This window comes from Erinaceus europaeus, chromosome 12, assembly GCF_950295315.1.
Source record: "Erinaceus europaeus chromosome 12, mEriEur2.1, whole genome shotgun sequence".
In the NCBI taxonomy this organism is placed as follows: domain Eukaryota; kingdom Metazoa; phylum Chordata; class Mammalia; order Eulipotyphla; family Erinaceidae; genus Erinaceus; species Erinaceus europaeus.
In genome coordinates, this window is record NC_080173.1 from 46,080,073 (window position 1) to 46,096,403 (window position 16,331).

The 16,331-nt window shown below is 41.0% G+C and overlaps 1 protein-coding gene across 1 annotated transcript in view; it reads left to right on the top strand.

The window, feature by feature from the left end:
* BRCA1 (BRCA1 DNA repair associated) overlaps window positions 1-16,331 on the top strand; it is a 127,652-nt gene that overhangs the window by 54,802 nt on the left and 56,519 nt on the right. The window contains 2 exon segments of the mRNA XM_060203427.1: window positions 7,060-7,186; window positions 13,169-13,344. Of these exon segments, the coding sequence (XP_060059410.1) occupies window positions 7,060-7,186; window positions 13,169-13,344 (303 nt within the window).

Below are 16,331 nucleotides of genomic sequence, written 5' to 3' on the forward strand. Positions count from 1 at the left end.
TGCAGGGAGTCGCTTCACAGGTGGTGAAGCAGGTCTGCAGGTGTCTGTCTTTCTCTCCCTCTCTCTGCCATCCCCCTTCTCTCCATTTCTGTGTTCTATCCAACAATGACGACATCAATAACATTGTTGTTGAATAATAACTACAGTAAAACAACAAGAGCAACAAAAGGAAATAAATAAAAATAGTTTTTTTAAAAAGAAATTGATAGGGAGAGAAAAAAACCTAAAAACACCTGCAGCACTGCTTCACCATTTGTGAAGCTTTTCCCCTGCAGATAAGAACCAGGGGCTTGAATTGAGGTCATCGTACAATGTAATATGTGTACTCAACAGATGCGCCATCCTTGTCCCCCTTTAATTTTTTTTTTTTTTTAACAAGAGCACTGCTCAGCTTTGGCTTGTGGTACATGGGGAATTGAACCAGAGACTCTGGAGCCTCAGGCATGAGAGTCTGTCTGCATAACCGTTATGCTATCTACCCCCACGCTTCCCTATTCTTTATCCCTCTGGGACTATGGACCAAAGATTTCTTTTTTAATTTATTTTTATTTTTTTAATATATTCTTTTTGTAGTTATTGTTGTTATTGATGTTGTCTTTTTTAGATAGGATAGAGAGAAATGGAGAGAGGAGGGGAAGACGGGGAGAGGAAGATAGACACCTGCAAACTTGCTTCACCGCTTGTGAAGCTACTCCCTTGCAGGTGGGGAGCTGGGAGCTCAAACCTGGATCCTAATGCTGGTCCTTGCGCTTTGTGCCACATGCACTTAACCCGCTGCATGTCTGCCAGACTCCCGGATCAAAGATTTCTATGGGGCACAGAAGGACAATGGTCTGGCTTCTGTAGTTGCTTCCCCACTGGACATGGGCATTGACAGGTTGATCCATACCCATAGCATGTCTCAGCCTTTCTCTAGTTGGGTAGGGCTCTGGGGAGGTGGGGTTCCAGGACACATTGGTGAGGCTGTCTGCCCAGGGAAGTCAGATTGGTGTCATGGTAGTATTTCTCAACTTTTTTTTTTTTTTTTTTAGTTCTCATCTTTTCTGTTTATTCAATTCAATAAATACACATTGATTACCAGTAAAAATCAATAGCCTTTCAAGTTCCAGTGAGTTGCGGTTTGCTTGATAATGATTAAATAATCAACATGGCAGCGTACATAGATGACCTGGCTTAACCCTTGATGCAACATAAATATTAGGGGAACAAAGGACTTTGTAAACAAACAGCTGCAGCCAAAGTGATGAGTGTTCTGCAGGAGCAGGCATCAAATGTAGTGAAGACGAGGTCACAACAGTGAATCGGGGGCTGGGTGGGACACTGCAGGGAGGAGCAACATTTAACGAGATGATTGGCGCTCAAGGGAGTATTTCTCAACTTTTGTCTATGAGTGAGATCGTCCCATATTCATCCTTCTCTTTCTGACTTATCTCACTTAACATGATTCCTTTAAACTCCATCCAAGATGAGGTAAAGAAAGTGAAATCACTGGGGGTGGGGAGTAGTGGGGGGAGGAGGCGCTCATCCAACCATTGTTGGACATCTGGGTTGCTTCTGAGTTTTGGCTATTACAAATTGTGCTACTATGAACATAGGTGTACACAAATCTTTTTGGATGGGTGTGTGTTTGGTTCCTTAGGATATATCCCTAGGAAAGGAATTGTAGGGTCATAGGAAAGATCCACTTCTAGCCTTCTGTGAGTTTTCCAGACTGCTTTCCATGGGGGTTGGACCAATTAACATTCCCACCAGCAGTGCAGGAGGATTTCTTTGTCCCTACAAACTCTCCAGCATTTGTTGATGCTACCTTTACTGATGTACAACATTTTCATAGGAATGAAGTCATTGTTGAAGTCATTGAATGTCATTGTTGTCTTTATTTGCATTTTTCTGACAGTGACTTGGAGCATTTTTTCATATGTTTGTTAGCCTTTTGGATTTATTCTGTGATGAATATTTTGGAAGTTTGTAGGTATCTAGGAACAAATATAGAAACTAGGACAGGCATATGTTTGGTGCTTGAGAACAGGCAGGGGTAGTGAGCCCTCGCACTTTGCAGCTCTCAGTGATCTCTGCCCAACTAACTCTGTCTCACATTTCCTTTCCCAGTCCTCTGAATGGCTGTAGGGGCTTCCTTTGAGTCTTTCTAAGAACTGAAATCTTAATTATTCAGAATAGTATCCTTGGAACTAGAGTATGCATTACAGTATTTTTATATTCAGAGAGAAACAAACTCAAACATGAGAAGCTAGAAATTCTGTTGCTATGGCAGTGGTTCAGAATGCATTTCCTTAAATGCTTTCTTTGTATCTTCGTTTTTAGTTCATCTTCTAGATAATGAAGACCAAAGTCTTGTCCTCAGTACAGTTCTTTGGAGCGCTTTCACCATCTTCAGTATAAAAACAGACTACTTTCAAGTTTAATACACAAGATGTAAAATGTTATTGTCTGATTTTGAATTTTTGTGTCAATTTACGCTTTGCCTTTGGGGAGTACATGCTTATTTTTTCCTGAAGATCTGTAGACAAAATGTTTCTTTGTGGCCTTATTTCTGAGACAGTTTGAGCAGAAATTTAATGCCAGCTGGAGATAGAAGCCTTTCCTCCCCTTGAATAGGTATGAGTCTCAAACAAATTCAAGTAAGGTTCTTAATCCAGGAGAAAGGAGTCTTGTTTACATTAAGCCATCCTATTGTGTGTCTGTGTGGTGTTTGTGTGTGTGTGCGTGCACGCTAATTATTTATCAAGAGAAACTATTCCTTTGTCTAGATATTCATATTTCATAGTTAAGGAATACAGGACTATGACATACTTCTGTGCAAGTCTACCTAAAGATGTTTTCATTCCAGAGTCATTTTGCATTCTGAAAGTTACCAACCGGGAGTCGGGCTGTAGTGCAGCGGGTTAAGCGCAGGTGGCGCAAAACACAAGGACCGAAGGAAGGATCCCGGTTCGAACCTCTGGCTCCCCACCTGCAGGGGGGTCACTTCATAGATGGTGAAGTAGGTCTGCAGGTGTCTATCTTTCTCTCCCCCTCTCTGTCTTCCCCTCCTCTCTCCATTACTCTCTGTCCTATCCAACAATGACGACAATGACAACAACAACAACAAAAAATAAGGGCAACAAAAGGGAATAAATAAATAAAATAAATATTAAAAAAAAAAAAAAAGAAAGTTACCAACCACCCTTGTGTCTGGGGAAGTGGCTCAACAAGTAGAACACATGACTTGATATGTATGAACCTGTAGGTTCAGTCCCCAGTACTACGTACGCCAGCACAGATCAGTGCTAAGCCCTCATTCTCAGTCTCAACAAATGCTTCCTGTCACTGGGGCTTGCTGCCAGCACTATGAGTCCACTGCTCCTACTGGCCATTATTTCCTTTTTTCTTTCTCCACATTTTTATTTGATAGGACAGAGGGAAGGAGAGATAGAAAGGGAGAGAGAAAAGTAGACACCTGCAGACTTGCTTCACCATTTGCGAAACATCCCCTCTCTAGGTGGGGAATGGGGGCTCGAACCTGGGTGCTTTTGCCCTTAACCAAGGGTGCCACCGGCCAACCCCCAAAAAATATGTCTTAAAAAAAAAATACCTGGCTTCTCTATCATCTCAATTTTTTTCATTCCTGTAGAAATCTACATATGCCTTCTTTCTTGGTTCAGCAACAGCAAATTTACAGAAAGCTGCAGGGATACAAGAAAAGGTCTGGGAGCCGGGTGGTGGTGTACCTGGTTGAGCACACGAGTTATAAGAAAAGGCAAAAAAATATGAGAACTATGAGGTCACAGACATTTGCACACCTCAGATAACCATACATCTAAGGTTTCATTAGACCGCTGAAAGTCACAGTAGTTATTTTTTCCTTAATGGAGGGGAGGCTTAATGGTTTACAGTCAGCATTAAAATACAGTAGTTTGTACATGTGTAACATTTCTCAGTTTTCCACATAACAATTCAACCCCCTCTAGGTCCTCCTCTGCCATCATGTTCCAGGACTTGAAACCCCACACACACACTAGAGTTTTTTTACTAGCCAGGACACTCAGCCCCAACAATAACCCTGGAAGAAAAAAAAAAAAAAAGCATTACATCCATAAAAACTTAAACTGTGTAGTGGAAAGAAAGAAAACCCTGGCGGTTCATAGTTAGACCCTACTTTTCAGCAGCTGGTAGCTTCAGGCAGTTCTTATGATAATGGAAACTCAAAGGTCCAGAAAAGGTAAGCATAAAGAAAATTGTAATGCTTTTAAGGACTAGCTCAGGGAAAGCAATGATTACCCCTCCCAGGCTAGTCAGTGTCTTCAAAAGGTAGTTTAGTTAATAAAGCCATTTGTTTAGATTTTTCTACCTTAATTTGTGAATTTTATCTTTTCTAAAAAAAAAAAAAAACATAGGAGTCGGGCGGTAACACAGTGGGTTAAGCACACGTGGTGCAAAGCCACATAAGAAACCCGGTTCAAGCCCCTGGCTCCCCATCTGCAGGGGAGTCGCTTCACAGGCGGTGAAGCAGGTCTGCAGGTGTCTGTCTTTCTCTCCCCCTCTCTGTCTTCCCCTACTCTCTCCATTTCTGTCTGTCCTATCCATCAACAACGACATCTGTAACAACAATGAAAAACAGCAAGGGCAACAAAAGGGAAAATAAATAAATTTTTAAAAAATTAAAATAACTTGAGATAAATTATAGTCATCAATAGCTCCTTAGTCAATAGAGGATATTTGTAATTTTTAAGAATTTGTCTTTACTTTTTAAAAATTTCTGCCTTTAAGCTACTTCCTAGAAAGCAATGGCACAGTAACGCATTTGGAGAAATTAATAAATGAAAAGGAAGTGCTCACATACCAGAGCTTTGCCTTGGGCCTATTTGAGATTTTTCCCTTCTTGTGCTATTCCATTACTTCCATATATTACTGCAAATTTTCTGTCAGTCAGCATCTGGTTGGTTTTGTTTGTTTTGATATTTTTTTTTATTGTTGAAAATCTGAAGCAAAATGTCACTTACTTTTTCTTTCTCTTCCAACCCCTCCCTTGTTTTCCCTCACATGAAAAAGCTCAAACCCCTTCCCCATAACAACCTTTGATGCAGATATAATAAGAATGGAAAAAGGAATGTGCTTTATGCTTTCCAGCACTTTCTCATCCCTATCAGATAAGGGGATCTGAGTATAAATTGAGTCTGCAGATTTGAGTCTACAGAGATTAAAGTATTTTATTCTTTTTTCTTTATCATTTGGAGTCACATATGTTTTTGGCTTGATATTTTATTTTTTAAATTAAAAAAATTGGGGGTGGGCGGTAGTGCACTGGGTTAAGCGCATATAGTATGAAGCACTAGAATCCTGGTGTGAGCCCCCAGCTCCCTACCTACAGGGGGATCGCTTCCCAAAAGTGAAACAGGTCTGCAGGTGCCTATCTTTCTTTCCCCCACTCTACCCTCCCTTCCCCTCTCAATTTCTCTCTGTCCTATCCAATAAAATGGAAAAAATGGCCACCAGGAACAGTGCTGGCACTGAGCCCCAGCAGTAACTCTGCAAGCAAAGAAGAAAAAAAAATTAAAAAAACTATTAGTGGTTTAATAATGATTAACAAGATTATAAGGTAATGTCGGGCTGAGCTTCATTGACGGGAGACAGACGACCAGGGACTCATGGTTGAGCTGTACGCAGTATCTCTTTATTCATGCAGGACGCAGGGCAATCTATACCAAGCTAAGCTAAACTCAAAACTACAATCTTTTCCTTATAAATATACTAGCCCAGTAGGGTGGGAACAGGATGTGACGCAGAGAGGGTGGAGAGAAAAGTGACTGGTGAAAATCAGGGTATGACAAGGAGAAGGGGCGGAGCAGGCGAGAATTCTATCACTGAACCACCAATGCCCTGGAGGGAAGGTGGTGCTTGTTAACAGAGGTTATGTAAACAGAATGAAGTGGTTATGTAAATAGAATAGTGTTAAGCAGGGGAGATTAAACCAAATGAAACAGAAGGGGTTTTTAAAGCATACCAACAAGGTAACAGTGGTACAATCCATATAGTTCCCACCACCAGAGTTTCATGTCCATCCCCTCCACTGGAAGCTTCCCTATTTTTTAACCCTCTGGGAGTATGAACCAAAATTGTTTATGAGATGCAGAAAGTGGAAGGCCTGGCTTCTGTAATTGCTTCTCTGCTGGACATGAATGTTGGCAGATTGATTCATATCCCCAGCCTGTTTCTATCTTTCCCTAGTGGGATAGGGCTCCAGAGAAGTGAGACTTTGGGATACATTGGTGAGGTCGTCTGCCCAGGGAACTCAGGCTGGCATCATAGTGACATCTGCAAATTGGTGACTGAAAGGAGATAAGATTGAGCATAACAAATTATTTAATAACAGGAATTCAAAGGTAGGACTAGAGCAGATGAAATTAGGGGTCTTTGTGTGGGAAGAAGCTAGCAAGTCTATTTTAGCTGTGTTCCAAGGGACCCATGACTTGACTATTTTTTCCTGAGCCCCATAGCTCACATGTAGGTGACTAAAAGTGTCTGGGAAGATGGTGTCAGAGTTGAGAATAGGGCTAGAAAGCTGGATAATGGCAGAGAGTAGCTCCCAAACATGAGGAAAGTATATCAGTACCATTGACTGTCTACTCCATCGGTCTAATCTAGGGCCAATATATATTCCTATTTAGCACAGGACCTGTGTGACCTCTGAGTCCCTGTCAGTATGAGCATCCTAGGCTGCACTCAGCCAGTCTTCCTTGAGTGGCAGTGTGTGCTGACTCAGCCTCCCTTCAGAGAGTGGGATAGTCCCTATCATTGCAAGGAAGGGCAAGGTCCTGGAGAGGCCCACAAGACGACTTATGGTGATGTTCCTAAGGAAAGTGACCAGTGATGATGGAGAGGGATGATAACTACAACAATAAAACAACATAGGGCAACAAAAGGGAATAAATAAATATTAAGAAAATGAAAATTAATTTATTTGTCCTATATTGCTGCTTGGGGGGGAGCCTCATTCTAATAATCACTATCAGAATAAGGCAGTAAAGTAGATTTCTTTGTTTGTTCTTATTCCATTTAAAGAAGCTTTAACTTCAGAGAAAAGTAATAAATATCCTGCAAGCCAGAATTCAGAAAACATTTCTGCTGACAAGCCTCAAGTATCTCTGGATAATTCCACTAATAAAAGTCAAGAACTAGGAGCGGAAAGGTAAGAAATAATAAATGTTAAGATGTAGTATCTAAATAACACCTTATAATTGAACCCCTTTTTGGTTCACCAGGGCCTCGCCCATACACAATTTCACCACTTTGGACTGACTTTTACCTTCAACTAGAGATGCACACACTTAGAGGAAGTGACAGCACAGCACTGGAGTGTCCCCCAGTGTCCCAGTAGTACTTCCCATGTGGTGAACTGGAGCTGGAACGTAGGCTGCTTACATGACAAGGCAGGCACCCTATCTGACTTTCTCTCTCTCTTTTTTTTTTTCAACATCCATTGTCTATATAAAGATTCTTATGACCTTTTGTTGCTCTAGGATACTTCTTTTCTTTAACTGCACATATATATATTTGTTTAATATTTTTATTTATTTAATGAAAGAGAAGGGAGGTGGGAGAGAAACCAGAGCGCTGCTCTGCTCTGGCTTATGGTAGTACTGGGGATAGAACCCAGGACCTTAGAGCCTCAGATATGAAAATCCTTTGCATAATTATTATGCTGTCTCCTCTAGCCCACTGTATATGTACACTTTTTGGACCAGGCATAAGGGAATAAATAAATAAATAAATAAATAAATACTTTAAAAAAGATTAACTGTTGATTTTTCATAGTAAATAGAATATTGTTTAGGTGTGTCCATCTGGATATTATGTATAACATTTGCTGAATTTCAAAAAAATATTTTAGTGAATTTTTAAATTTATTTTCCCTTTTGTTGCCCTTGGATTTTTTTATTGTTGTTGTAGTTATTGTTGTTGTTTTTATTGATGTCGTTGTTAGGACAGAGAGAAATGGAGAGAGGAGGGGAAGACAGAGAAGGGGAGAGAAAGACAGACACCTGCAGACCTGCTTCACTGCCTGTGAAGCAACTTCCCTGCAGATGGGAGCCGGGGGCTTGATCTCGGATCCTTACGCCGGTCCTTGAGCTTCCCACCACGTGCGCTTAACCCGCTGTGCTATATGTATAACATTTTAATAGTTAAAAAATACCACCTATACTTCTTTATTTGATCTTTATGGTTCTATGGAGATAAAGGTAAGTTTTGGGTATTATTCCTATTTGATAATTCTGTTAAGAGTCATCTCTCATCACTAAAGGAAAGAACAGAAATTTATATTGATTAAATTCCTACAGAAGCATTTGAAAAATATTCTTTATTTTTAATTTATTTATTGGGTAGAGACAGAAATTGAGACAGAGGAATTAGAAAGAAAGAGATATCTACAGCTGTGCTCCACTGCTCCTGAAGCTTCCCCCCCATGGGTGGGATGTAGGTGCTTGAACGCAAGTCCCAAGTCCTTGCAGATTGTAGCATGTGTACTCTGTCAGGTGTGCCACTGCATGCCTTCCCCCTCTTTTTTTTTTTTTTTTTTTGTTGTTGTTGCTCTTTTTGTTTAATCAGAGCAATGCTCAGTTCTGATTTATGCTGCTTCTGGGGATTGAATCTGAGAACTTTAGTGCTTTAGGCATGGGGAATCTGTTTACATAGCCAGTATATTATCTCCCAAACCCAAATACTTATTGCTTAATGGTAAGGGAAGAACAGAACCAGAGCATCACTCTGGCATATATGATACCTGGTATTGAACTTGGATCCTCAAATTTGAAAGTCCAATATTTTATCCCTTGCACCATCTCCCAGAACACTGTCTATATACTCATATTTATTTCTGGGAATAGTGATAAGTTATCAATAATCTTACCATATCTTTTCCAAACCTCTGGGACTGGATTGCAGAGATATTTTGTGGCTGTGACAGAACGAAAAGATCTGTTCTTCGTAAACGCTAAACTCATGTTTAGAGGACTTTATTGCCATGTATTTTTTTTATATTTATTTATTTATTCCCTTTTATTGCCCTTGTTTTATTGCTGTAGTTATTATTGTAGTTGTTACTGATATCGTCGTTATTGGATAGGACAGAGAGAAATGGAGAGTGGAGGGGAAGATAGAGAGGGGGAGAGAAAGATAGACACCTGCAGACCTGCTTCACCTCCTGTGAAATGACTCCTCAGCAGGTAGGGAGCCGGAGGCTCGAACCAGGATCCTAATGCCAGTCCTTGCACTTTGTGCCATGTGTGCTTAACCCTCTGCGCTATCGCCCGACTCCCCATTGCCGTGTTTTAAGCACTAAGTTAATCATCCATTTAATATTTAAACTACCTTATAGAGAGCTGGGGAGACAGCTTCTTAGTGATAATATAAAAGACTTTCATGCCTGAGGCTTCATTTCCCAGCTTTAGTCCCTAGCACCACCACAAGCCAGAGTTGAACAGTGCCTTGGTAAAACAAAAAAACAAACAAAATAAACCTTACCATACCAAAACTTCTGTTTAAGAACCTAGTCACAACCGGCGTAGGGATCCCAATTCGAGTCCCCGGCTCCCCACCTGCAGGGGAGTCACTTCACAGGCAGTGGTGAGTCTGTGTGTGTCTGTCTTTCTCTTCCCCTCTCTGTCTTCCCTTCCTCTCTCTCCATTTCTCTCTGTCTTATCCAGCAACGACAGCATCAATAGCAACAAATAATTACAACAATAAAAAAGGGCAACAAAAGGGAAAATAAATGAATATTAAAAAAAAAACTTTAAAAAAAGAACCTAGTCACTGATTGAACTGTATGAGACTACATGATAGCAACAAGTCAGTTCTTGCTCATCTTTGATCCACAGGCCTTGCTCTTTAGTGCTTGACTCATCACACTCAGTTGTTTTAATTAATTAGCTAATCCCTGCAGTTCTTTGATAATTGTTCGTTGATAATTGTCATATTTGAAAAAGTCCTATACTACCTAAAAGAATAGAGGAATTACTGGATCTCTCTTTCTTTATTTAATAAACAAATAATATGGAGCCAGTAATGTTGACCTGGTTGAGTTCACATTGTTACAATGCATAAGGACGCAGGTTCGAACCCTCAGTCCCACCTGCAGGGGAAAGCTTTATGAACTTGTGCAGCAGGTGTCTCTCTGTCTCTCTCCCTTTCTTATCACCCACTTCCCTCTTGATTTTTTACTATCTCTGTCCAATAAATAAATAAATAAATATTTAAAAAATTTAATTAGGGGCCAGGCAGTGGCACAGTGGGTTAAGCACACATAGTACGAAGTGCAAGGACCTGAGAAAGGATCCCAGTTCCCCACCTGCAGGGGGGTCGCTTCAAAAGCAGTGAAGCAGGTCTGTCTCTCTCTCTTCCTCCCTGTCACCCTTCCCCCTCTCAGTTTCTCTGTCCTATCCAATAAAAAATGGGAAAAAATTAATATTTTTAAATTAAAAATAATAGTAAGATTTAAAAAGAAAAGATAGTGGTCCAGGAGGTGGCACAGTGGATAAAGCATCGGACTCTCAAGCATAAGGTCCTGAGTTCAATCCCCGGCAGCACATGTACCAGAGTGATGTCTGGCTCTTTCTCTTCCTATGTTTCTCATTAATAAATAAATAAAAATTATTATAAAAAATAATAATAGCGGGAGTCGGGCGGTAGCGCAGCGGGTTAAGCACACTTGGCGCGAAACACAAAAACCAACGTAAGAATCCCAGTTCGAGCCCTGGCTCCCCATCTGCAGGGGAGTCACTTCACAGGCGGTGAAGCAGGTCTACAGGTGTCTATCTTTCTCTCCCCTTCTCTGTCTTCCCCTCCTCTCTCCATTTCTCTCTGTCCTATCCAACAATGACAACAACAATAATAACAGTAAAACAACAAGGGCAACAAAAGGAAATAAATATTTAAAAATATTTTTAAAAAGAAAGTAAAAAAATAATAATAAATAAAAATAACAAGATATAGTGGTCCAGGAGGTGGTGCAGTGGATAAAGCACTGGGTTCTCAAGCATGAGGTCCCAAGTTCAGTCCCCGGCAGCACACATATCAGAGTGATGTCTGGTTCTTTCTCTCTTCACCTATATTTCTTATTAATAAATAAATAAAATCTTTAAAAAAAATAAAAGATATAAAACGGTCAATGAAATAGTTCTTTTGGATGGTGTGCTCCTTTGCCATGTACTTACTCAGCCAACCCAGGTTTGAGTATGACCCCCACTAACGGAAGCTTCAGTGCTCTGTGTGGTCTCTTTCACTCTCTCTGCTTCTCTGTCTCTGCCCAAAAGAAAAGAAAAGGTATAAAGTAGGCATGAGTCTGAGGTTTGTTTTTTTTCTAAAACAGGGAGAAAGAATGAGTGTAAAAATGTCAAAAAAAAATTTTTTTTCTTTATTACAGGATTAATGGTTTACAGTCAACAGTAAAATACTATAGTTTGTACATGCATAACATTTCCTACTTTTCACATAACAGTACAACCCCCCACTAGGTCCTCCTCTGCCATCATGCTCTAGGATCTGAACCCTCTCCTCTCCCTCTCCAGATTCTTTTGCTTTGGTGCAATACAAAAAAATATCAAAATTAATCTACTTCTTCTTTTTTTTTTTTTTTTTGAGTTAAAGTTTCAATTTATTTAATTTTATTTTTTTTATTTTATTTTTGTTTTTTACAAAAATCCAACATTAAGACCATTGTGCTCATGACTGGGAAGGGGGTGGTGGGATAACTGAACATGGCATGGATGTCAAAGAGCTCCCCCTTCTGAATGTCCCACCAGGGGACGCTTCTTTTTTTTTTAACCAGAGGACTCTCTTTGCATAACTATTATACTGTCTACCCCTGACCCCTCTTTTTTCTTTTTTCCTTTCATTTATGTTGTTATTCCAGCATGGTTATCACTGGGGCTTGAAGCTGCATAATGGATGTTCTACTCCTGGTGGTGTTTTTGGTTCTCATTTTTAGAGAGACAAATTGAGCTTTAAAAAAAGGGGGGGAGAGGGAGAGAAGGGCCAGGTGGTAGGACAACACCTGGTTGAATGCACATGTTACAGTGTGCAAGGACCCAGGTATGAGCCTGAGGTCCCGGCATGCAGGGGAAAAGCTTTGCAAGTGGCAGAGAGAGAGACTATTGTATTTACTGTTGACTGTAAAACATTAATCCCCCAATAAAGAAGAGAGAGAGAGACGCCTGCAGTGCTACTTTACCAGTCATGAAGTGACGTAACACACACACACACACACACACACACACACACACACACACACGGGGAGACTGGGGGTTTGAACCTGTATGTTTGCGCATGACGATTTACTAGGTGCGCCACTTCCAGGCAGAGAATGAGAGGGAAAAGGAGAGAGACAGAGATACCTGCAGTACAGTTCCACCACTTGTGAAACTTTCCTCCTGCAGGTGAGGGCTGGGGGCTTCAGGTCCATATGCATGATAATATGTCAATTTTACAAGATGTGCCAACACCTACCCCCACATCACCCCACTTAACTATTTTCATGAGATCTGATTCTAATACAACCATTTGGACTCAAGGGGAATAGTGTGTAACACTTCTCAGCTCTAACTTTCAGAACTTCAGGCATAACCATTGTGCCATCTCCCCCAGTTAAGACCTCATGCTTGGGTGTCCAACACTTCATCTACTGTACCACCTCCTGAGCTGTGTGAATGAAATTTGAGTGAGTGGGGCAGGGATAAATAGCATAATGGTTATGCTGAGACCCTCATGTCTGGGCCTCTGAAGTCCCAGGTTCAGTCCCCTGCACCACAATAAGCCAGAGCTGTGCAGTGCTCTGGTGTTTCTCTCTGTCTTTCTCTCTCTGCATCTCTCTCAAAAATAAAATAAAATTTGAGTGAGTGGCAGTGAGTAACTTAATTAAATTTGCTGACATGCTTTGAAACAACTAGGACATATATTCTGCCTCAGACCCAACCCTGATAGGAGATGCTATATGTCACCCTTGACGAATTAGCAGTCGTATGAAGCCACACTTGTCCATCACCTGGATTCTTTCGTCTTTTCTAATCTTTCTAACAATGAGTTGTTCCACTTGTGATTTGTCCAGGAAGTATGATGGCTTCTTTCACCAACTATGGTAATATTTTCCTGCTTTTATCCTTCCTTGTACATATTCTAGATCCCAGTTATTGGATAGTAAGTTATATGTTCATAGTCCTTCAAAGAATCTGCGGAAGGGAAATTGCCCATCTCAAGAGGAGCTTACTGAGATTGCTGATAAGGAGGAGCAACAACGGACACAGTCTGAAGCCCAAGACTTAATGAAGCAATCCTATTTGCCAGGACAAGACTTAGGTAATATTTCACTTGCTGTTGTAGAGACAATACTTTTTTTTAAAAAAAATTTTATTCTTATTTTTTCCTGGTTTTGGTTCTTCACCTCTCCATTGTACACACTATCATTAATGCATCTCTTATATTTAAGCCAAATTAAGAAAACTTGACTGAATGTTAATCTAAGTCTACTTAAATTGTTGCAATAGTTGATCCATCTGTATTGGTTAACTATAGCGGTTTTGGAGATGAAAATGTCTCCATGTGCTCTAAATACTTTATGTAAATTGTTAGATAAGAGTTCTGGGAAGTAAGACAGATAGCATAGCTAGTTACACAAAAAGACTGTCATGTCAGAGACTCCTAAATCCCAGGTTCAATCCTCTACACTGAGGACAGAGCTGAGCTGAGCTGTACTCTGGTTGAGAGAGAGAATTATGGCCCATAGCCCTGAAAGTTGTACAGAGACTAGAGCACTAGACTTGCAAATATGAGGTCCTGTGCTTGATTGCCAGCATTACATATAACAGAATAATGCTCTGGTCCTGTCCTCTCTTTATATAAATAAATAAATCTTGGAGCTGGGTGGTGGCACACCTGGTTGAACACACGTTACTATCTCAAGGATCCAGGTTTGAGTCCCTGGTCCTCACCTGCAGAGGGAAAGTTTTGCGGGTGGTGAAGCAGTGTTGCAGTATCTCTCTGTCTCTCTCCCTCTCTATCACCCCCTTCCCTCTCGATTTCTGGCTGTCCCTATCCAATAAATTATAAATAAAGATAACAAAAACAAATGTTAAATAAATCTTTAAAAGAAAAAAAAATTGACCTAAGGAAATACCATAATAGTTATGCAAAAAAAGACTTTCATGCCTGAAGCAACAAAGTCCCAGGTTCAATCTCCAGCACCACCCTAAGATTTGGAACCTTTGGTGTCTCATGGTATGAAAGTCTTTCTGCATAACCATTATTCTGGTTTGGTTTGGTTTTTCTCCAGGGTTATTGCTGGGGCTCAGTGCTATCACTACAAATCCCCTGCTCCTGGAGGCCATTTATTCCATTTTATTGGATAGGACAGAGAAAAATTGAGAGGGAAGGGAGAGAAAAAGGTGACACCTGCAGACCAGCTTCAGTGCTGTGAAGCATTCCCCCTGTAAGTGGGGAGCCAGGGGCTCAAACCCAAATCATTGTACCATCTGTCTGGCCTCCCATAACCATTATTTTGTTTCCCCATCCCTTTCATACACTGTTTAGGTATGATTTCTTCCCTCTAGGGTAATGTAATTTTAATTTTACTAGGGGAGGTCTCTCATTTTAAATTGGTATTCATATCAGATCATTTAATTAAAGAGGCAGTGATACCATGGGTAAAAAAACAAAAATTCAAGTATTTTGTCTCATTTGTCTATCCTTTTTTCCCTTCCTTATAATGATACTATGTCTGTTGTCAAACAGAGAATTTAGGTAATAAGAAAAGGGAATATTTAAAGATTACCAGAACTGGGCAAGGGAAATGGCATAATCGTTATACAGACACTTGAATGCCTGAGACCCCAAAGTCCCAAACTCAACTCCCTGCACCACCAAAAAACAGAAATGACTGTCTTTCCAATAAATAAAGATGATAAAAAAAATTAAGATAAAATTAGGGGCCAGGCAGTGACAAACCTAGAAAAGCATGTATGTTACAGTGCATCAGCACGAGGGTGGGGGCAGCTTCATGAGCCATGAGGCATTCCTATAAGTGTCTGTCCCGTCCCGCGGGACCTTCAACGTGGGTAAACCTAGGAGAGGGAGTCAGGACAAGGGAGAGGGGATGGGGACAAGAGATGCAAGAGAGAAGTGAGACAAGACAGGATTCTGATCAAGTCTGTTTATTAGCACCAAAGGTGCTGTTTTTAAGGCCGGGGTAAGGGGGAAGTTAGCAGCTGGGGGCAGTTGGTTGATGTGGCATGTTGTCATGGTGATCAGACGTTAACTGGAAGATCCTGGGTGATTCATAAGGAGGTGGGCAAGTTACCTGACTTACAAAAACGATACAGTGGTGACAAACAGAAACTTTTCTTTGTCAAGACTCTAGTTAGGAAGCAGAAACTTAATCTTGTAAGCAAGGCCTTCTGTGAACAATGGCTATGTGGCCATGCCATTAGCAACCTTGAGGGCACATGTGGCTCCCCACATGTCCCCCTTCCTTATATATATACATAAAAGGATACATGTCTTGATGTTTGGCGGACTTTATTTTGTGGCAGGGTGGGCTGTGCCTGTCTTAAGTTGGGGATCAGCCTTTTCGTCTTACCCGTCATCGGAACACCTGGTCGTTTTTTCTGCCCAGTAGTACCAGGTGCCCTGTCTTAGGTTGACTGGATAGCGCTAGTTTCCCCTTTACCCGTCATTGGCTAGCCAGCCCTCTACATGGTGGACATCCTGACGGAGGGGGCAAATCCTCCACAGCAACTCCATTTTCTGCCATGTCCAGCCTATGATAGTGAACTTGTATAGGTTGCATTTTTATAGCATCAATCTGTTGCCGCAAAAAGGCCATGAGCTTGTTAAGAATTATAGGACCTACTGTGAGCAGAAGTAAAACAAACAAGGGTCCCACAACTGAGGGCAGCCAGGTCGAGGGCCAGGAATCTTTTTTGATAATGGTTACATCAGCACCTGTGTCTATGAGTCCTTCAAATTCTTTTCCATCTAGCCAAAGTTTTAACATGGGTTTATTATTAGAGACAGTTTGTACCCAATATGTATCAGAGGAGCCAAGGCCTTTATCTCCCTGGGTTGTCTGTCTTTTAGCTGGGGTTGTCTGTGGATCTGTGGATGTCAAGGGTAAGAGGAGTAGCTGAGCCACCCGTTGACCTTTAGTAATGGCAGCGACCCCATATGGGGAGGAGATCATGAGCTTAATTTCTCTTGTGTAATCATTATCAACAACACCTGGGGTGATCTCAAGCCTCAGCCTCTCCATCCTCTCTGTCAATTTTCATAGGTCTCGGCATCTGCAGGCA